This window comes from Euphorbia lathyris, chromosome 4 (assembly GCF_963576675.1).
Source record: "Euphorbia lathyris chromosome 4, ddEupLath1.1, whole genome shotgun sequence".
NCBI classification, from domain to species: Eukaryota; Viridiplantae; Streptophyta; class Magnoliopsida; order Malpighiales; family Euphorbiaceae; genus Euphorbia; species Euphorbia lathyris.
The window spans coordinates 8,237,662-8,259,647 of record NC_088913.1 but is presented as its reverse complement, the minus strand read 5'-3'; the positions used below and the strand labels follow the sequence as shown (position 1 = coordinate 8,259,647).

General features: G+C 35.3%; 1 protein-coding gene and 1 long non-coding RNA gene across 9 annotated transcripts; both read left to right on the top strand.

Annotated features, from left to right (window-relative positions):
• Nucleotides 1-742: 742 nt before the first annotated feature.
• On the top strand, nucleotides 743-8,462 carry LOC136227438 (uncharacterized). Of its 8 annotated transcripts, XR_010688062.1 has the most exons (9): nucleotides 743-1,136; nucleotides 1,223-1,576; nucleotides 1,802-1,964; nucleotides 2,241-2,312; nucleotides 2,475-2,540; nucleotides 3,589-3,674; nucleotides 4,078-4,299; nucleotides 4,385-4,471; nucleotides 4,566-4,624. It is a non-coding gene; the product is annotated as an uncharacterized lncRNA (long non-coding RNA). The 8 variants fall into 8 exon arrangements; XR_010688065.1 differs by lacking the exons at nucleotides 4,385-4,471; nucleotides 4,566-4,624 and adding an exon at nucleotides 6,064-8,462 and having other exon boundaries at nucleotides 744-1,136; XR_010688064.1 differs by lacking the exons at nucleotides 4,385-4,471; nucleotides 4,566-4,624 and adding an exon at nucleotides 5,872-6,047 and having other exon boundaries at nucleotides 744-1,136.
• A 10,568-nt stretch (nucleotides 8,463-19,030) lies between these two features.
• Nucleotides 19,031-20,998, top strand: LOC136227040 (putative F-box/LRR-repeat protein At5g02930). The gene is made up of 3 exons (XM_066015769.1): nucleotides 19,031-20,172; nucleotides 20,341-20,511; nucleotides 20,720-20,998. The coding sequence occupies exons 1-3, from the start codon at nucleotides 19,132-19,134 to the stop codon at nucleotides 20,996-20,998; spliced, it is 1,491 nt and encodes a 496-aa protein (XP_065871841.1). The 5' UTR covers nucleotides 19,031-19,131.
• Nucleotides 20,999-21,986: the final 988 nt, after the last annotated feature.

Below are 21,986 nucleotides of genomic sequence, written 5' to 3'. Positions count from 1 at the left end.
CGAATTAACAAATGGAAAAGAAGGCTGATGTTTGATGCCGGAAGAATGGAGCTCATCTCCACAGTGCTTGTAAGCCTTCACAGTGGTCGTCTTCTTTCAAGCTAGAAGATCTTGAAATCGATTTCACTGAGTAGTGGAATTTGACGGTAAAGGACCACATGTCCCTTTCTTTTCTTTTCTTTCTTTTTGTGTTCTCTTTTAATGCTCACTTGTGTCGCACCTCTTGTGTCGCGCTTGAAGATAAAGCGACACAACAGAGTAACTAGTGTCGCGCGTTCTATAAACGCGACACAACTAAGTATTCTGTGTCATCACTTATGTCATGCTTGAAGAGCGTGTGTCACAAACGAGTTACTTCTTGTATCGCGTGTCTTACAGTGTGACACAAGAACAAGCTTGTGACGCGCCTTTACCAAAGCAACACAAGAAGTGTTTTATCTTTGTGACACGCTTTTATAAAAGCGACACAAGGAGTATGTTATCTTTGTGTCGCTCCTTTTTAAAAGCGCGACACAACTAATACGAACTACTATTTGGAACGACCTAATTAAGCTTAATTCAAATAATTAGGTACATGATTAAAACATTGAGGCGTCTAATTGACAGGAGACAAGGTAAACAAGTTCAGATTCCTAAGTATATAAATCAATCGGAGACTAAATCATAAAACGGGAAGGGGTTAGCAGGGATTAAACCTGAATAAACAAAATAAGGGGGATTAAAAGAATAAAAAGCCTATCATATATTCTTAATTAGGTTAGGATCATTTGGCAGCCCCCAGCCTCCTGTTTCATTCGAGACTCTTCTCTTCCTCCTCATCCTTCCACATCATGAATCAATCAAGAGCTTTCAAGCTCTCGTCCATGGCTTTCGGAAGTCCGGCCGCCTTTTTTTCTCCCATCTCTCTCTTTGAAGCTTTCGTCCATGAGCTTTCAAGTTTCACTCAAACCTCGATCACTTCTTGCCGCTCAAATCATGCGATTGGCTTCCTTATCGTTGTCGGAACTTCCAATTTATTTTTCGCCGGTTCTTTTCTCCGGTAATCTCTTGAGAATCGCTGGCTTGAGTCAACCGATTCGGTGACGGAGTTCTCTTGACTTTCCGATTGTTAAGGCTGCGGCTGCTGATGCCGAAGGGTAAGACTTGCATATTCTTTTCTGAATTTAAAAGAAAAAAAATGGAAAAATAATGGCTGCTGATGCTGGGTTTACTCAAGTTTCAGGTATGGAAATGTTGTTCAACACTTGTGGAGCTACCAATATAGCAGGAAGTGGGTTTGAGGAGAGGAGGGATACTGCTTTCTCTGTGTTGTAAAACGGTGTCGTTAGTGGGCATGGATTTTATACTACTAGCTATCAAGCTGTGTATGTTTTGGGGCAGTGTGAAGGTGATGTTGGGGATTCAGATTGTGGTGAATGTGTTAAAAGTGCTGTGCAAAGAGCTCAGGTTGAATCTGGTAACTCTATTTCTGGCCAAATCTATCTGCATAAGTGCTTTATTCGTTACAATTATTATCCAAATGGGGTCCCTAGAAGATCATCATCCTCATCATCTTCTCATTCATCTTCTTCTTCAGGTAAATCTTGAAGGAGTTGTTTTTCCTTTTCCATAGATAAACTTTTGTTGATTTGTTTGATGACTGGCAAGTTTTATTGGGAAATTGAATTAAATCTGTTGGTCACTTTCTTTCTGTCAATAGAGATTGATTGGCCAAATTGAATATAAAAAAAGTAATCATTTTTCTATTGTTTGTGTTTAAGTAATGTGCAATTAATATGGAATTAAATTTGGTGTGATGTAGGGACAGGGCAGAATACAGGTGCAGCTGAAGTTGGAATTAAAAATATGGAATTAAAACATTTAAATTTGTTTTTCCTTTTCTATTATATTAGGAGGTGCAGCTGAAGTTGGATTCTTGATTATTTGCTTGCTCTTTGCAAGAGGTTTGATGAAGAAACATGATGGTATGCTAATCAGATTGGATGTAATCTTTTTTTTGTTTTTTTAAATGTTTTAGGCTTAATACATGGTATCATATCTTATTCAGATTATCCGATTAGCCTCCGTAGATACTTCATTAGTCTCGTGAACTTACTTACGATGGACTATTACTTAAAGTGACTTATTAATTAACCTCCTCAGACTTGAAATTGAAGCTGAATTTTCACCCTTTAAGCGTTGTTTTTAAAGATGTGATATCAGTGCTATATATGTGTTATAATTTGAATTTGCGGGTGCAGACATGTAGAGCCTTCTAAAATCTTTGGCGAGAGATTTCCTGCACTGGTTACATATTTCTTCTTCTTTACGTGGTAAGATATCATATACATTTGAGTTGCAGGCAAATATTATCATTTTGTTTGCAGATCCAATTTTGAGGCTAATCTACCACCCTAGCAGATGCTAAAAATCCATTAACCTCTGCCTTGTATTTGATTTAAGGAATAACTGATTGGTTTGTGTTTCCTGTACAGGTACTTCTTAAATGTCATCTTCAACATACTCAATAAAAAAGTCTACAATTATTTCCCATATCCATAGTATGTGGATTTTCTCCTTTTAGATCAATTATGGATTCATCTTATTAGTACATAATCTATTGTATACTGCACTATGGTCATTCCTGGTGCTTTTGAAATTTATTACTTTATCTCATAATTGCTAGTCTGCTCTTTCTTCAGTTTTGTTTCTGTTGTACATCTCCTGGTTGGAGGGGTATATTGCCTTGTTTCTTGGTCTGTGGGTCTTCCCAAACATGCATTAAGTTTCAGTGGCTTCAATTTCTATATTTACGCAACAATGTTCAGTAAATTTGGATCAATTTCCATACAGTTTTAGTGCTAGTTGCACATGCACAGAGTATAACACACACGTACATACAACTGCACTCTTCAGGTTTCCTTAATGCCTAGAACACTTGGATGTAAGAAGAGTATGGTTGTGAAATTTAGTTGTTCATATCAGAAGTAGATTTTCCTGCTTTCTCTAAAATAAAGATTAGATGTTCGTGTTATATTTTAGGATGACGAATGTATTGTACTAAAATCCTGTGTACACTTGAGGCATTCCATACAAGTTCTTAATGGAGACACTTCATGGGAGAACTTGTCATATTGATATTATGACTGACCGTGAATTTAGTTCATTTCCTTCACGTAATGAATGTGATTGGTGCACATATGAACCCCGGCCTCGTGCCTCCCTTATATTGCTCTGTAAACAACTCAGTTTTGACTCTGCCATTGCTTTTTCAATTTTCTAGTTTCAACAGAACTATGGCATACAGAAACACATAGATAGTTTTCAATATGTCAATTGTATTTGTGTTTCTTCATATTTCAAGCTGGGTTCAGCAGCTTTGCTCTTTATATTGTGGAGTTGCTTTCTTAGTCTGACTTCAATTAATTTTGGTCATTGACAATGACTAATTGCTAAACCATATATACATATTATTCCAAATATAGATATTTGACTTGTTGAAAAACCTTTTCTTGATCATACTTGACTAGTTTTGAATATGTGGTCCTTATTCATCAATGAGGTGAATAATTAAATGTCCATAATTCTATTGTGTGGCTTTTAATACAGGGCAAAATCTACAGATTTTGCAAATGAAGAAGACGAAAGCAAGAAGAAGAAGAAACTGAAGAGTCCAAAAAAAAGAATCCTATCAAGTACAAATAATTAAAGAAGGCTTTAAGTCTTTACGTAACCCTTTGGTATTCCAAGGGTATTTCAGACCTTTTCCCACAAGAGTATTCTAGAAGCAGCCCATGCTAATAGAATGCACCACACCTCATGTGAACCTAAGCCCGAATCAATCACAGCCATCCATCACAAGGCTTATTGATCAACGGCTAGGATTGAAACATTTGTCTTTGTCCTTGTAGTACTTTTTACTTGTTGAGCACACCTAGCAATAGATTAAATATGTAATTAGTACCTATGTATTCCTTTAATGAGAAATCAAAGTTATTGAGACTTTACCTCATTCAATATTCTTATTGAATATTCATAGCTTTCGACTTTCAGGCATTATTTGGCTAACTCTTAACCTTCTGTCTCCTTTACATGTAGATGTTCCAAGAATCAGGTGGCTGATTTTCAGAGCTTGAGCCTTGAAGATATAAGGCATTCATTTGATTCTGCAAGAGGATTACATAATACATAACCTTTTAATGAGAGCTTGGTACTCCTATAACAAAGACACATATGATGCTGATGTGCTCTCCATGGACGGTTTTAATGACTCTTTATTAGAGTTCATTGTGCGAGAAACAGAAATAATTACATGCAAAGGTAAGTCGTCTATAACAGAAAATTGTGGACTATCATAAAAAGTGATTTTGTAAAGATGCATGATCTCTCTTTCTTTTCAAATTAGATGGGTCATTATGGGAATCCAGAGGAACACCCTTTCTTCCCCGAACATTTACCTGATTCGATGATTCCCCCCTTGCAGAACCAACATGTGAGGATCTTATACAGCTATACACCTAAACAGTTGCAGCAAGCATCTGTTTGACCTAATTTAAGCTGATGATTGACTTCTTTAATAAATTCAGGCACTTACATTAGATAATGGGATGAATTGAAATGCTCTTAGAGGAAGTTATCATGCCTATGACTCTAGTTGCCATTAATGAAATTGTGATTCCACTAAGAATTACCTATCTCTTTTAGATGGGTGTCCTATATTAGTTCATCAGCATCAGCACTAAGGATTGATCTTTTCTTGCAATATAGTAGTTTCCTTCACCTTATCCAAACAGACTATTAATCGCATAGTTCAGAAAGAGTCAAATTATATTCCTATTATCTTTCATTAGGAGACAACTTAACATCCTAGGATCACATGTATTAATTTTCTTGTTCCTTGTGGTGGACATGCAAAAACCATCAAACCATACAAGAGAAAATTGGTTGTTACATTTGATAAGCCTAGCATTATTAGGTACCAATACCTTATTAGCATCAGATAATGTATAACATTCAGAATGCCTTATTAGCTATTTTAAGTGTTTTAAGCATGTTTAACTAATATGAAATAATTATAATTCAACTTTTGATGGTTTGCGTAGTGAACTTTTGATAATAGACATTTCTAAGAGTGCTTTCTTATTTTTATTATTTATTTTGAGCAGGTTTTTTGTGTTGCCTCTGTTTAAATTTTCCTCGTGTGTAGAACTTTTCCTTATGTTTTTGTTTAAATTTTCCTCGTGTGTAGAATTTTTATGCTATCATAGCTCTCTTCAATCCAAATTTTTATTTATTTTATTATTTTCAATTTTGATTATAAAATTTTATGCTAGATGCTGGAAAATTTTATAATTTTTTTTTTAAAATATCAATATTTTGCGTCGCACATGAGGAAGGAGCAATACAAAGTGTACCAGATTAATCGGGGAGCTTGTGTCGCGCACTCTTGGAGCGCGTCACAAGAATTATCATATGTTGTGTCGCACACTCTAGAAGCGCGTCACAAGAGTTATCGCTCTATTGTATCGCGCGCGTGACAAGTGCGACACAACAAATGGGTAGCTTGTGTCGCTCTCCAGAGCGATGCAAAGTTCTTGTGTCGCACCCCTGTTGTGTCGCACAATAGTGCGACACAACAACCTGAAAAAGTGCGACACAAGTAAGCATTTCTGTACTAGTGATCCATTGCTTTCTTGTATTTTGAAATTTAATGCTTTGGCAGTGGATCATCTCTTTGTTGCTTTTTATCTTCCGTAAAGATCGCATTCGTTTCTCTGTTGCCGCTGTGAATCTTCTTATTTCTGATAAAAGGAGGTGTTGTGTACACTTTCTTTTCTTTTCCAATTTAAGATGACTCCGTGATTTTGCTTTTGATGGTGGACCATGTTGCAGAAACTCAAACCATCGGCAATCAATTATGTTTGGCCAAAGATCCCCGACTTTGCTTTATTATCGGCTTTCATTCGATTTTCAGCTTCAGTGGCAAGCAAAAAGAAACATGATACTTGGCTTTGTTGCATTATTTCCCCCTTTTTTTCGGTGTAAAGAGTTATACTCAGTACTTTTCCTTTTGATAATATGCAGATTAAAGAATGATTTTATCTGTTGCATCTTGATGAATCGTGATCGTGATTTTTGACGAAGTCGTCCCTGGGGCTGCTGTGTATATTATCACATATACATGTACAGTCCCTATTGTGACAAGAAAGCTTGCTAGTATCCAAAATTAGAGGACAGATCAATCATTGATCGAGTCCTTTAATAATGGTGCTATCAAGTTGTACGTGCATCACCAACTCTTGTTGACAAAGTTTCCATCATTCGGCGTTGGATTAGAGCTCTTGAATGTAAGTCCATAACCAGTCCCTGTCCCCACGAAGGGTTTGTCGGTGCCAAGAAGTAGAGGCCTCTGAACATAAGTGCACAACCGGTACCTATCATGACAACAAGTTTCCTGGTGAGAAGGATTAGAGGCCGGATCAGTTAACTGATCGGTTTCCTCTTAGTTAACTGATCGGTTTCCTCTAATCACAGTGCTACCAAGTTGTTCGTGTTGCACTACCAATTATTGTTGATGAAGATTCCATCATTCAGTCTACTTGCATGTTGGATTGGAGTATGAACAAAGTTGTTAATGATGTTGCTGTTGTGGACATCAGTGCACTACCAATCCATTATTCTGATGACGGGTTTGCTGGTGCCAAGGAGTAGAGGCTGAATCAATCAATTTAATGGAGAAATAGATGGAGACATTGTCGGCATCCTTTTGCATAAGACATACAATCCTTCAGCATAGATGGCCAGAAGTATCCATGTCTCCTTATGAGCCATTTCATCTTGATGCCTGCCTGGTGAGCTCCACATACTCCTTCGTGGACTTGTTTCATAACTTCCATGCTGTCTGGAAATCCTAAGCATTTCAGTAAAAGTCCATCTACATTTTTGCGGTACAAGTCACCTTCCATCAATAAGAAGTTCAATGCTCTAATCTTGAGGGAATAAGGTACTCGTCTTCCTGGGTTCGACAAATACTCCTTGATGGGACTCCTCTAGTCACTAGCTAGATTGACATCTGTATTGAATGTCTCCACTTGAATTCCCCTCTCCATGATGGAAGGATGTCTGTGCTTCTTGATCATTATCAATTTATGGGTGAGTTCTTCTGACATTTTCAAACCAGAGGCTATTTGAGCTAGCTCATTAGCCTCCCAGTTCATCTCTATTGGAACATGAAGAAAGAAGAAGTCATTGAATTCCTGCAGTAGTTGAACAACGGCTGTATAATATGGAGCCAAGTTGAGGCTAGTGCATTTGTATTCTCCTGATAGTTGCCTCAGCACGAGTTGGGAATCCCCTTGGATCAAGACTTCATCTGCTCCTAACTCCCTGAAGATCTCTAGGCCAATGACCGCAGCTTCATATTCAGCCTAATTGTTTGTACATTTGAAATCCAAGTTGAAAGACATTGTTGTTTTGGTTCCCATAGGGGATATAATGACTACTCCTGCTCCTGCAGATGTCTCGGTGCTAGATCCATCAAATTTCAAAATCCAACGAGATTTTTCAACACTGAAGATTGGTAGATCTTGATCTATTTCATCCTTCACATCAAGTCAAGGGTGATCTGCAAGGAAATCTGCAAGTGCTTGCCCCTTCACTGATTTTTGAGGATAGTACACCAGAGTAAACTCTGCCAAAGCCAGCGACCACTTTCCAATCCTCCCGGTTGTGAGCGGCTTATTCAACATGTACTTGATCAAGTCAGTCTGAGATACCACCAACACCCTTGCCCCAATCATATAATGCCGCAGTTTGGTACAAGCAAAATACAATGTAAGACAGAGTTTCTCGATTGGTGAATATTTTACCTCAGTTGCATTCAAGAATCTACTCAAATAATATATTGCCTGCTCATATCCTTTGGAATTGTTTTGTGCTAACAAGCATCCAATGGAATCATGAGCGGAAGATAGATAAAGTTTCAGAGGTACACCTGGCCTTGGCGGCATAAGTACAGGAGGTTTGCATAGATACTATTTGATACTCTGGAAGGCTTGCTGATGGTGTTCCTCCCATTTGAATTCATCTTCCTTCTTTAACCGCATCAAATCAGAAAATGTCTTAGATTTTCCAGCCAAGTTAGAGATGAACCTCCTGAGATAATTCACTTGCCCCAAGAACCGCTGAAGCTCCTTTTTTGTTTGAGGGGAGTTGGACTCCATGATCGCCTTGGCTTTGTTCTGATCTATCTCCACGCCTCTTTGGTGCACCAGGAACCCGAGGAAGTTTCCAACTTTCAGCCAAACGCACACTTGAGGGGATTAAGTTTCAGTTGATGCTCCATCATCCTTTGAAAACCACATCTCAAGTGATCTATGTGCTCTATTTCTTTTTTGGACTTTATGACGATGTCATCAATGTAAACCTCAAGATTTTTTCCAATCATATCATGGAAAATAGCATTCATGGCTTTTTGGTAGGTAGCACCTGCATTCTTCAATCCAAAAGGCATGACCAGCCACTCAAATGTCCCAATAGCACCTGGACATCGAAAGGCGGTCTTTGAAGTATCTTCTTCAGCAATGGCAATTTGATTATATCCTGCCACACAATCTAAAAAAGATAAAAGCTCATTGTTAGCTACTGCATCCACCAACATGTCTTCCATGAGCATCACATACACATCCTTCGGAGTTGCTGTATTAAGGTCTCTGAAGTCCACACAAACTCGTAGCTTGCCATTCTTCTTTACCACCGGTACAACATTAGATAACCATTGAGCATACCTGATGGGTCTTATGAATCCAGCTTTCAGTAACTTTTCAATATCTTCCTTCACCTTCAATTCTACCTCTTTGGACATTCTTCTGGGAGGTTGTTTATAAGGTTTGAATTCTGGCTTCATTGGCAGACGATGCTCCACCAACTTTCTACTAAGTCTAGGCATCTTATGATACTCCCACGCAAAGTAATCCTTGTACTCTTGCAACAATGCAATGAGTCTCTTTTTGATGTGTGGATCCAAAAGACTACTGATGTATGTACATCTTGGGTTCTCAGAAGTTCCCAAGTTCACTTCCTCCAATGGATCTCTGGCTAATGATCTATCATCCTCTAGTGGTGAAGGAGCTGGTTTCAACTCATCTATCTGGATGACGTTTTCACTTTCTTCTTCTAGAGGCTCTTCTTCATAGATTACTTCAGCACCCAGGGCCTCCAGACCTTCTTCCTTCTGCAATTCCTCCAACACTTGCTGCACTTGGGCTTTTTCTATGGCAGCGGCAGCTACTACTATTTCTTTCTCATTATGCTTACTAATCATCGATTTCTTCGATGATCGGTTCTCCCAACGCTCCCCAAGCTTTGGATGGAACGATGGCTGATGGTTGGAGGATAGCTTTCTCTTTGTTCTGACATTGCTTCTTCCAGGTGATACTTTTGGGTCCTCCTCTCTTGCTTTCACCTCTGAACTCTATTGGACCCACAGCTCCATCATAGTACCTTGCCTCCACGGAATCAGCTTGAGTTGTAAATGGTTTCCCATCTGCCCAGACAACTTCTACTTCATTTCCTTTCCAAAAAAGCAAGAATTGATGGAGTGAGGACGGCACACACCAATTGGCATGAATCCAGTCTCTCCCTAGCAAGATTTGATAGTTTGCTGTTGAATCAACTCGGAAGAATGTTGCCATAGATGTGTTGCTTCCCACAGTAATATCTACTGGTAGAACTCCTAAGGTTTTGGTGGTTTCCCCTGTGAAAGCTGACACCATAACCTCTGTGGCGATTAGATCTTCTATTGACTTCCCCAAGGTCTTCATCATCCTAAATGGCATGATATTCACTGCAGAGCCATTATCGATCAGCACTTTTGATACTGGCTTGCCATTTAGATGTGCCTTGATGTAAAGAGGCCTGATATGTTTGGTCATGCTATCTGCAGGTTTCTCAAAAACCACTCTTTTTGGTTCTCCTGGGCCACTCGATTGAATTGAGACCCCACTGGTGAATGAATCTCTCTTCTCAGGAATAGGTGAACTATTCCCCTCTTCAGCATGATGATCCCTTGAATTTCCTAGGAAATCTGCTGGCAATATCACTGATGCTGTTGCACATTTGATAGGTATCACCATGTCACCTATTCGCACATTTTGAATGATTTCCTCTGGCTCCTCCTCTGAAACTATTGGTTCTGTCTCATCAGCTTTCACTTCTTCTTTTTCCAACGGTTCCCCTACTTCATCTTTCTCATCATGGTGTCTTTCAATAGTTGCCCTCTTACGTTGCATCCTTCTCTTCTGTGTTCTTGTAAGAGGTTGGGGGAACTTTTTATGGCGTACCACATGCCACTTACCAGAAGTTTCTGCTTGAGGCACCACAAAACGAGGTCTCCTCTGATTGGCAGTTGGGGAATACTTCTCTCGGTGAAATTCACTTCCTAGAGGTTTTTGATTCCTCTCAGTCTGAAATCTTCTTTCATAATGATTCCCCCCGATGCTCTTCACTTCTACTCGAATTTTTGACTTCTGACCCCCTTGCTCCCTGATGTTAGCTTTGAGTTCATCAGGACCTCTGAGATACTCCTTAGGGATCCAAGTATGGTAACTTCTGCCTTTCTCCTTCTTGGACTCTGTAAGTCTCAAACGAAGGTCTTCTTTCTTCCGGTTGCGGACATCTCGCATATCTACTTCCACCATGTTCATAGTTACCACCGGTGGAAAAGGATCTTCATCAACCAACATTGCTTCTTTCTTCTCTGGGAACTTAAGAGTTCCCTTGTTGATTCTTTCCTGAACTGCATTCTTGAATCCCCAATAATTGTTGGTTGCATGATTCCAGGAATCATGATACTTGCAATATGCCTTCCCTTTGGTTTCCTCTTTTGTTGGCAATTTATGACCTGCAGGCAAAGTAATAAACTTCTCCTTTAAAAGAAAGTCAAAAAGAGCATCACTCTTGGACAGATCAAAGATGAATTGCGGAGGTTTATTATTGAAAGATTTTTTTGCTGCATCATGTCCTCCGGTGGAGTGTAGTAAGGGGAAAACATGAGTCCCTGTACTTTTAAGATCTACCACTGCAACCTCATGGTATATTTCTTGGCAATAAGTTCACATGGCACTCTTCTTTCTATGACTCTCTTCCCTCAATAGATCTTCGTACTGTGTCACCTTGGCAGCTAACTCATAAAAGTCTCTGAACTCCATTCCTTGGAACTTCTTCCTCAGCTCGATGTCAAGTCCCCTTTGGGCCATCTTCACGTATTCCACCTCTGGGAGATAGACATTGCATATGTTCCTCATCTTTTTGAAACGAGAAATGAAATGGTCTGCTCTTTCACCTCCCTTTTGAGTAAGCCTAGAAAGTTCTGCAACACATACTTCTGGCTCTGCTCGGAAGAATTGAGTGTGAAACTGCCTCTCCATATCTTGCCAACCATGGATGGAGTCCTTACGGAGAGTAGCATACCAAGTGAAGGCTGGTCCCATCAGAGAATTTGGGAAGAGCCTCAACTTGAGATGGTTGAAGTTAGGCTAGTTGGCAAGTTCCCCACATTGGATCGTGAACCTTGCTACGTGCTCCAAAGTCGACAAGCCATCTTCCCTAGAGAATAGGGAGAAGTCAGGTACTCTGTATCCCCTTGGGTAAGGATTCTCCATGTCAATCGCATAAGGGTAAGGCTTGTGGAACTCAGGACGGCCAACTTGACAAAGGCCAAGCCCATACAGCTCTTGGACAACTTCTCTCACAGCCTCCATATTGAATGCTGGAACTTGTTGAGGCATGCCATTCTGATGGTGACCGTAAGGCATATGAAGAAATCCAATGTTCCTTCCATTGCCTCTATAGTTGCCCCCCATGTCCCCAGTGATATGGTGGCCTCCTGCCTCCTCATGATATGAAGTTGTGTGGGAGGTAGGATTAGTGTTTCCAAAATATTGAGAAACAGGTGACTTACCAGTATTTTATCGGCCTGCTGAACTAGCTGCCTTCTGCAAGACAACTTCATCCCTCAAGGGTGGAATTTGATACTTCTCAGCGCCGGACACCCCACGTCTCTCGTTGGACTCTGGGGAACCTTGAGGAACATGGTTTTCTCCATTCTTGATTACCCCTGGTTCTGATAGCTTCTGGAGTATTTTATCCATCTTCGAATCCATATCACTCCGCAGAGCTTCCATATTCTTCTCGATGGAACTGAAACGCTCCTCCAAGAATGGTGAATTTTGGATCTCTATAGAGATCCATGATTCTCCTCTGGGGTTAGCAACCTTTTCCCCTTCGATTCGTCCCACCATCTGTGGAACATTGCCTATTGTCATGACCTCTTCTTCTTCGGAACTGGCAACTACAGGATCTTTGTTTCTCTTATAACCTTTCTTCGGCGGCATTGTGATTGTGTCCCATTGGGCGTGCCAATATTTATTTGGCTCTTTCGTGGGAAATTACGGGCGTGCCAGATAATTATAGTATTATCAAACTATGGAGTGAAATTGAGTGCGCTTGCTAACTTCTAATTATCAAAACGATTGTAAGGAATAAAGAGACCGTAAAATTCCTAAGATTCGATTATCAAAACGATACCGACCTTACAGAAAATGGTTGAACAACAAATAAAATAAAAATGTACTGGAAGCTTGAATGAACTTTGCACTTGAAAATTAAATCTAAGGAAACAATCGAGAATTGTAAAAATGCTGAAGTCTAGAGATAATTTGCTAGAGTTTTGGGTAGTTGTGTTGAGTTGTTGATCGGGCTTTTTCCATCGTGATTTCTTCCTTTAATAGACGTTGGAGGTAACTTCCTGCTTCTTTCCACTAATCCACGTTCTCCACCACATTGAGTAACCGCTCCACTTTGAGTTCCACGATGAAATTGATTTTCACGCTTTCTATTTTTCCTCCTTTTCAATTGGCTCAAAAATACACGTTAAAATATTAATTGGCTATTGGTTCCCCTAAGTTTACTTCAAGTTTCCCCTGATGTCCACTTTGGAAAAATATACTTAAGCGTAGCCAATTAATATATTAAAAATAATTCAAAGCCAAAAATTATTTTTGGTGCAAACACAAAGTTTGTAAATTTGTATTAAACTTGCTCTAACATTCTTTTAGTTAAACTATTAAATTAATTATAAAAGATTCAATTTTATTTTCTTAAAAAAATCAATAATATATATATATATATATATATATATATATATATATAATCTGATTATTCGGAAGGCATCATACACTTTTTAGGTGAATTTTCTTTTAATTAAGGTTTACTACGTAAATCAAAATTTGAAATTATGATCTATAATTTAAGCAATTTGAGATCTTTAAGCACTTAATTGAATCTTAATTGGTAAATATTCAAATTTTTTGTTACTTCCTTTGTTGCTTTCTGTTTCTTGTCATAGTGTGCAATGTTATTAATAAATGGGTAGGGCCGGTCCTGACAATTTATGGCATCTTGACGAAAAGATAATAAAAAAAATATATGTAAAAGTTAAAATATATTTTAATAAATAATAAACAAACAAGTATTTCATTAACAATTGTACAGTATGCATTATTACATTCGCCAAATATTCATTTATTTATTAAAACTCAAAAAGATGTTTCACAATTTTTTTAGATAATATCTATCAGGGCTGTACAATGAATAATTTTGTGGTATTTGGAACCCAACCCACTGAAACAAATATTTCATGGATTGATTGTTAAAACCAACCCAACCCATCAAATATTCAAATTAAAAGAATTGGATTGGGTTGGGTTGGATTGAATATTAATTCAAATAATTCAAAATGACAACTATATATGAAAAAACTATAACTTTGAGAATATTAATTATTATATCAACTAAAACAATACTTGTAACTTAAAAAAAATATTAAAAAACTATTTTAATTCTTAATAAACTTAACTAAAATATTAATTAAAATAATAACTCCAAATTTTTCAAAAAAAAAACCTATAAATTTGTTCACTTGAATTTTTGAAATTCTAGAGTTTTTAAAATTCTAGAAAATTTTGGAATTTTGGAATTTTTGAAATTCTAAAATATCGTTAATAAGAGGCTTAGGTTTCTTCTTTGTTATAATTAAAATTCCGAATCTGTTTTACAAAAGTTTATCATTTATTGGGATAAGGTTCGACCTATCCGCGGATTCGATACAAAAATATCAATAACGTTGATAGGTATGAGAAATTTTATCTATAAAGTTGACAGTTATGACCAATTTTATTTATAATGTTGATTAGTTTGTTCAATTTAATATATTATTAAGAAACACAGATATTTTGTTTTTAATTTTCAATTTCAATTGCATATTAATTGATTCTAATTTTCAATTTTGTATGCTTTCGTGTTTTTTTTTGTTTTACCATTTTTTTTTTGTTTTTTTCGTTTTACTGTTTTTTCTATTTTTCTTGTTTTTCCATTTTTTTCGTTTTTCGCGACTTTCACATTTTGTTTCACATTTTTCTAACTTTTTAGTTTTTCTCATTTTTTATGTTTTTAAAATAAATAAAGTTTCCGTTTGTACATACTTTAAATTACAATTTGTTATTTAACATTCTTAATTTAATATATAAATTATAATAATATTTTGTAATAAACTTGTTTTTTAAATGGAAAATAAGAGAATAAAAAAATACATGCAAATATTTGAATAAAACTTCAACCCAACCCAACCCAACCCAATCAATCAATTCCTTACATGGGTTGGATTTCAATCCAACCCATAGATTAAACCATTAACTTGAAAATATATGGATTGGGTTGGGTTGGATTGGTTATATTTGATGGGTTGGTTAATTTTTGTACACCCCTAATATCTATTATTTGGACCCTTTAAAGCCTAGATAATATATATTATTATATGAATATAAATATTTCTCCACATATTTATAGACCTAATTTTTTTTTGGCCCGTACAGCCCTGGACCCTAGGCTGGCACACTCCCGGCCTAGGCATAGGGACGGCCCTGATATGGGATAACAGTGGCGGAACCAATACCAGAACTTCGAAAGGACTTGACTGAGTATAATTGTTTTTTAAATAGTTATTAAATATATTTAGATTTTTTAAACCAATATTTAGAAAATTAAAATAAACACTACAAAATATAAATCGTATCATAAAATGCTAGTAAACAGTATTTATTTACGTATAGTAGTAAAGACAATTAGTTTTCTGATTTGAAAAAATTCGGATTTTCACAGTATTTATCCATCAAAACTTTAAACAATTTATTTTCTACCATTTGATCATATATTTTTTTTAAATAACCTGATCATATACTTAATTACACCAAAATCAGTAAAATACTATAAATATTGAAAGTTATAGAAAGGGTAAATAAGGAAAGGATTTGATCTCAATTGAATTATATTGACGGCGCTATCTTCTTAAAGGCAATGTCTATGGCATTACGGAAGTGGTTCATGACGAATTTGGAAATTTTCAATATTGCCTTAGCAGTGTTCTACAACGGACTCTTGAACCCAAGTTAGTTGAAGTTCTTGCTCTTCGCGCTAGTCTTCTATGGATGAGTTCGAATACGCAAAAGGTTGAATTTGAAACAAATGCTAACTCCATTGCTAATAGCGCGAATTCAAGTAAATTACACATACCGAACTTTAGTGTTTTACTCCAAAACTACAAAAAATCACCTTTGACGACTTCAAAAATGACATATTTTAAGAATTATTCATATTTTAAGCAACTTTAGTTCTTCAATCTGAGTTTAAGGTTTACTGATTTTAATTAGTATTGTTAAATTCTTTAGGCTTTATTTGAACTGAGTTATTAATATTATACTTTTTTATTCATGTCATTTTTTGAATTAGTAGTGTAAGCTGCTTAGGTAGAATGTTTAAATGGTTTATAGGTGAGCATTCATTTTTAATTTGGCACTGAATGGTTAAATCAAATAAACTTTAAATATTATTTTAAAAATATTAAACTCTTAAGAAATCCTTGTATACAACTAACTATAGAAGAGTCTGATTTCTTGTAGTAGTAGATCAGTCTGCTAATTCTGTTCCCATTACTATATATTTGGATATGTTGCTACAAGTAAAATTCCGTCGTTAGTGTTGTTATTTCCGTAATATGTGACAAATCTGATGTTTGGCGACAAACATTTCCGTTTCTGATTTTTAATCTCAAAAGTTTTTTGTCCTTCTACTAAATTTTTGGTAGTTGGCACTGAAATATCTTGCTCTAGTTCTCCACTAGTTGTGAGGGGTTGTTTTGAGTATGTCATTACAATTTCATCTAGGAGTCTCAAAGAAAGTAGATTAGAACTTGAGTATACAGAAAGGAAAGCATATATGATTATTGAAAGTTTGAGTTTCAGGACACCAATTCCTCCGTCGCCAATGCACTCCGGCGAGTTATGTTTGGCAAAGGCCCCACTATTGCCATCGTCCTCAAGGATGAATTCATATTTAACTCCTTGGCTTGGTTGCTACATTGAACTTTTTTCTGATTACATCTATTTATAGGAGAATGAGTGCTATGTTGAGAAAGAAGATGACTAAAACATTATTAAACCCTTACCTTTGAGGGTTTTAAGTATTGAGTCAATCTTTTATAATTTTTCGACTAAGTGCTTTTGAATTTTTATGGTTTTAAAGATTAAGTCATTGATCTTTAATTTTCACAAACAAAGAACTATCACTCTTGGGTTAGTTAACCATTCAAACTGTTATTGAAAGAAACGTGCAAAAGTTAAAAATTATGAGTCGATCAGTCTTATTATTATTTTTAAAAGATTAAAGATAATTAATGTTTATTTATTTTCTAAATTTAGATTACATGTATGTCTAGAGATTAAAAAATTGAAATGAAAAATGAAAATAAAAGATTCTTAAAAATGACTTTCGGTTTGTAACTTTTAATAATACCATATGAATTAATTGAATATAAAATTTATCTTGGAAACCAACGTATAAAAAGAAATACTAGAAAACATACTGAAGAGCAAAATATTTGCAATGCTGAGAAATATCAAGCTTAAGGAAGAAAAAGAATGGCAAGGGAAAATAGGATATGTTATTAAATCCATATCCTGAAAAAATTAAATTAATTGCCACATGTATATATTATTTATCAAAAAATGTGTCATTTGGTAAAAAAAATTAAGAAATCGATTAAATTTTCATCCAAAACGGGTTAAATGTCACTTATGTAAATATTTGAAGGGAAAAATGTTACCAAACGATACATATACGCAAAATGACCAAATTCTGGATACCACATGAGCTAAATATGAGCTTAAATCTTAAATTAACCATCAACCTATTTTAAAAAAAGGTTAATTACATATAGATGTCATGTAGTTTTACCGAAATTTGTAGATGGATACTTGTTGTATTTTTTTTTTCAAACGAAACTCTGTGGTTTGCAAAATTTTGCAAACACAACATTGTGGTTTGTAAAATTTGGTATTTGGGTTCACTTTGTTAGAATTTGGCCGATAACGACCTCCAAATGAGAATTTTCATGCGTTGAATGATATTTTAAGCAACTTTGGTTCTTCAACTTTCAAGTAAGTTACGGTTTCTTTATTCCAAAAACTATGGTTAACCGAAAAACTTAATATCAATTAAATATTTAAAAATATAAAAATATACATTTATTTATATGGTTAAACAATTGTTTAGTCCCTATATTTTTACATAACCCATTAACCGTCCACTATTTAATTAGAAGGTCTCTAAATTTTTTAACTTTTAGTGGTTTAGTCTTTCAATCAAATATTAACACTAAATGAAATGAAAATATGTAAATAACTCTCAGTTTATTTGCTACTGTCTCTTTAATTTCAGTTTATGCGGCTTTTTTTTTCTTTTTTCTTTTTTGATATAGAAACAAAAACAAGATTTTTTTACTTGTTTTCCACAACTTTGTAGCTATAAGTTTTATATAGGGACTAAACAATTTAGAAATCTATTTTTATCTTTTAGAAATCTATTTTTATCCGTTTAATTGCTCTTTAACATATTTGTAGACAGAGATTTTATATAGGGACTAAACAATTTAATAGAATCAAAACTGAGAGATCATATAATTATGTTTAACAAGTTTGGGACTAATTAGTGTATTATGTAAAACCATAAGGGTTAAATAATTAGTGTATTGTGTAAAATTACACGGACATAATATATGCACATGTCCCTCTCCGCAGTTAAATCAACACGTCATTGACCCGCCGTCTCACTCACAATAAAAATTAAATTTTTTTTATTATTTTTATTTTTATTTACTAATCTTTAGGATCCAAAATAAAAGCTTAACCGACCAAAATAATTGGTTAACCGATTAGTGGTTAACCGAATTTAATGGACTAAAAACTGATTAAATGATTAACCGATCGAATTAACCTTAATGGACTGATTAACCGACCACATGCACCCATATTTCAGGGGATTCAAGGAGACGCCTACACTATATTATATTATATATAGGCCTAATACACAAATAACCCCCTGAACTTGTTCAAATGTTGCAACTGCCCCCCTCAACTTTCAATTATAACAACTTACCGCTCAAACTTGTCCCATTGTAAAATATAACCCCTCAAACTTGTCCAATTGTAAAACATAACCCCAAATTGGGATTTTTTTTACCCCGTACTTGAAGCAACCGTAAAAATATTTCCCCGAATTCGTATCACGCTATGAAATCTTCAATGGAGCTATTTCTCCACATAAACACATTTTCACCCACATAATATCCCAAAACTTTGAATCAAGAAAACACTAAAAAACGAATAGCAATAACAAAAAGAAGAAGAAGAAGTTGAAGAATAAGTTGAAGAATTGAGGATTTGGTTACTTAAATATTGATTTTTTTGGGTCTAAAGATCTGATTATCACATTCCACGAGCGTTTGCAGCTTTTGTATTTCACGTGTTTCTTCAATTGCATTCCGTATCAGCACTTTGGGGTTCTGTTTTACAATTGAACAAGTTTGAGGAGTTATGTTTTACAATTGGACAAGTTTGAGGGGTAAGTTGTTACAATTGAAAGTTGGAGGGGACAGTTGCAACATTTGGACAAGTTCAGGGTGTTATTTGTGTATTAGGCCTTATATATATTCCATCTTCGTCCTCAGCAGCCTAGGTTTACTTACATCTTCCGAGTGAGGAAATGGGAAGCAAAAGTGTAAAGGTGGAGGAGGAGCAACAAGACCGAATCAGTGATTTGCCGGATTGTCTCATTCACCATATGCTCTCCTTTTTGCCATCAAGGTGGCAGAACCAATGGACTCGTGTTCCGGTTCTGATATTCAATTACACAGGTATATCTTGTGAAAACTCCCATAATATCATTGACAATATCTTAAATCTCCAGGACTGCTCCAAGATCAAAAAATTCCACCTTGATCATCCTTGTAGCGATGACAAGGATCCTCGGATTACTGCAAAAATCGGTTTTGCAACAAGAAAACATGTGGAGGACTTAAGCTTGACTTTAAGCCAGCACGTGTACACGTTGCCGGAATTCCTTTTCGACAATGCTTCACTTGTTAAATTGACAATCCAAAATTGTACTTTAATGCCTAATGGAAGGGTAAATTGGGAATGCCTCACGGAATTGGGTATGTATGATTGTAAGTTGCCTGATCAAGCGATGGAACATATTCTTTCTGGCAGTCCGTTGCTCAAATCGTTAGAATTGATTGCCAGTCTTTCTCAATTTGATAAGCTGATTATTGTTTCCAAATCTTTGAAAAGATTTCTCTGCCATCATAATGCTGCTATGGGATTTGTTTATAGTGACCGTTTTATTTCAGCTTTTGAAATTTCATGTCCAAACCTCGAGGAATTATCTTTGAATCTTAATGTTGTGACGATATGTTATTCAAAGCTGGTTACTCAAGCGATTAAAAATGTTGTATCTTGTAGTTTGTTACTCGAATCATTTGATCTTAACTGTGATGGGATTTCAGGGCTGGTTATTGCTTCCGAATCTTTGAAAAGATTGGCTTTAGGACACTTAACTGATGTGGAAATTTCATGTCCAAATCTTGAAAAACTGATTATTCTTAATGATTTGGGACGAGTTGGAACTGTTAAATTACTGAATCTGTCATCTTTACTTTGTGCTACTATTGATTTTTACGGTCCCGAGTTTTATGGTCTGGGGAGTGGGAGGAGGATGATATTTCAGATCAAGAAAGTCAAAAAAGTTGGATTAAAGACATTCTTCAACAGCTTCAACATATCAAAGAGCTAACACTTGGGAGATGCTTTATCAAGGTAACTTATAAAGAATAAAAAAACATTTCATCCTGACTTTAATAGAAATATGTCTAATATTTTTTAGTGAATTTTCTTTTCTATGTTATGTTTGCAGGTTCTCTCAAAATTTGTTTCCATGGGAGATCTGTTTTTACCGGTGTTAGACATCAAATGCTTGATTTTGTATTATTCTAATACCACCAACCCTAAATTTGGAATTACATGTGTACTTCGTAATTCACATGTGCTTGAGAAATTAGTTATTAATGTGCCGCACTATGATCAGGTAATTTTTTAAACCTTTTAATTCTAGTTGTCAAATTTAATTCAAGAATTATTGTGAATTAAATGGTTGATATTTCATGAGTTTTCTCAGTTTTATGTTTATAAAGCAAAAGGAACACAATAGAAAATGTTTTAACATTTTAATTTCACTAGTTTTCCATAAAATAAGTACCTTATCCTAACAATATTTTTTTTTGTTTTATCTCTAGAAATATTATAATTTCCTCAAGCAGACTGATTTTGGAAAAAACTATTGGAATTCCAATGAGAGGGACTTTGATTGTTTATCATTGCATCTGAAGACTATTATGATCATTGGCTGTCCGGAGGAGGTTGTTTTAACCTTTGTAAAATTTCTACTCAAGAATGCAAGAGTGTTGGAAAAGATGGTGGTGGAATTCAAAGATCATGTAACAACTTCTAAGATGGCAGCATTTGAACGAGGATTCATGAGGTTGCCAAGATGTTCTAAAAATTGTGATTATTGAGTTGCTACCCCCTAAATAGATATTGAAGATCTTAGAGGTTTTGTGGTTCATTAGTTACTTGCTTTTATAAACTAAATTGAAATTGATTTTGTTGATATTTGGTAATGGTGTTAATGTTTTAATGACTATTTGGATGATGATTATGTTTTAATGACTATTTGGATGATGATTATGTTTTATGGTTTAATCATTTTAATTAGCATTGTTAAACTCTTGGGCTTTATTTGAATTGAGTTATTAATATTATACTTTTTATTCATGTCATTTTTTGAATTAGTACTTTATGCTGCTTAGGTAGAATGTTTAAATGCTTTGTAGGTGAACATTTTCATTTTTAATTTTGGTACTGAATGGTTAAATCAAATAAACTTTAAATATTATTTTAAAAATATTAAACTCTTAAGAAATCCTTGTATATCAGTCTGCTAATAGTAGGTAAAATATCTGTTATTATTTTTTTCAATGTAAAATGCTACTTTCTGTTGTTCTGTTCCCATTACTATATATGGATTTTCTGCTACAAATAAAATTCCGTCGCTAATGTCGTTATTCCTGATTTTTTATCCCAAATACCATTTGGGCTTCTTACTAAATTTTTGCTCGTTGACACTCAAATATCTGGCTCTAGTTCTCCACTAACTGTGAGGGGTTGTTTTGAGTATGTCATTGCAATTTCATCTATGAGTCTAAAAGAAAGTAGATTTGAAGTTGAGTATACAGAAAGGAAAGCATATATGAGCTCAAAGTAGATTAGATTATATATATGTCTAGAGATTGAAAAATTGAGATGAAAAATAAAAGATTCTTAAAAATGACTTTCGGTTTGTAACTTTTAATAATACCATCTGAATTAATTGAATATAAAATTTATCTTGAAAACCAACACATAAAAAGGAGTAATAGAAAAACATACTGAGCAAAATATTTGCAATGCTGGAAGAAAAAGAATGGCAAGAGAAAATACGATATGTTATTAAATCTAGGCTTA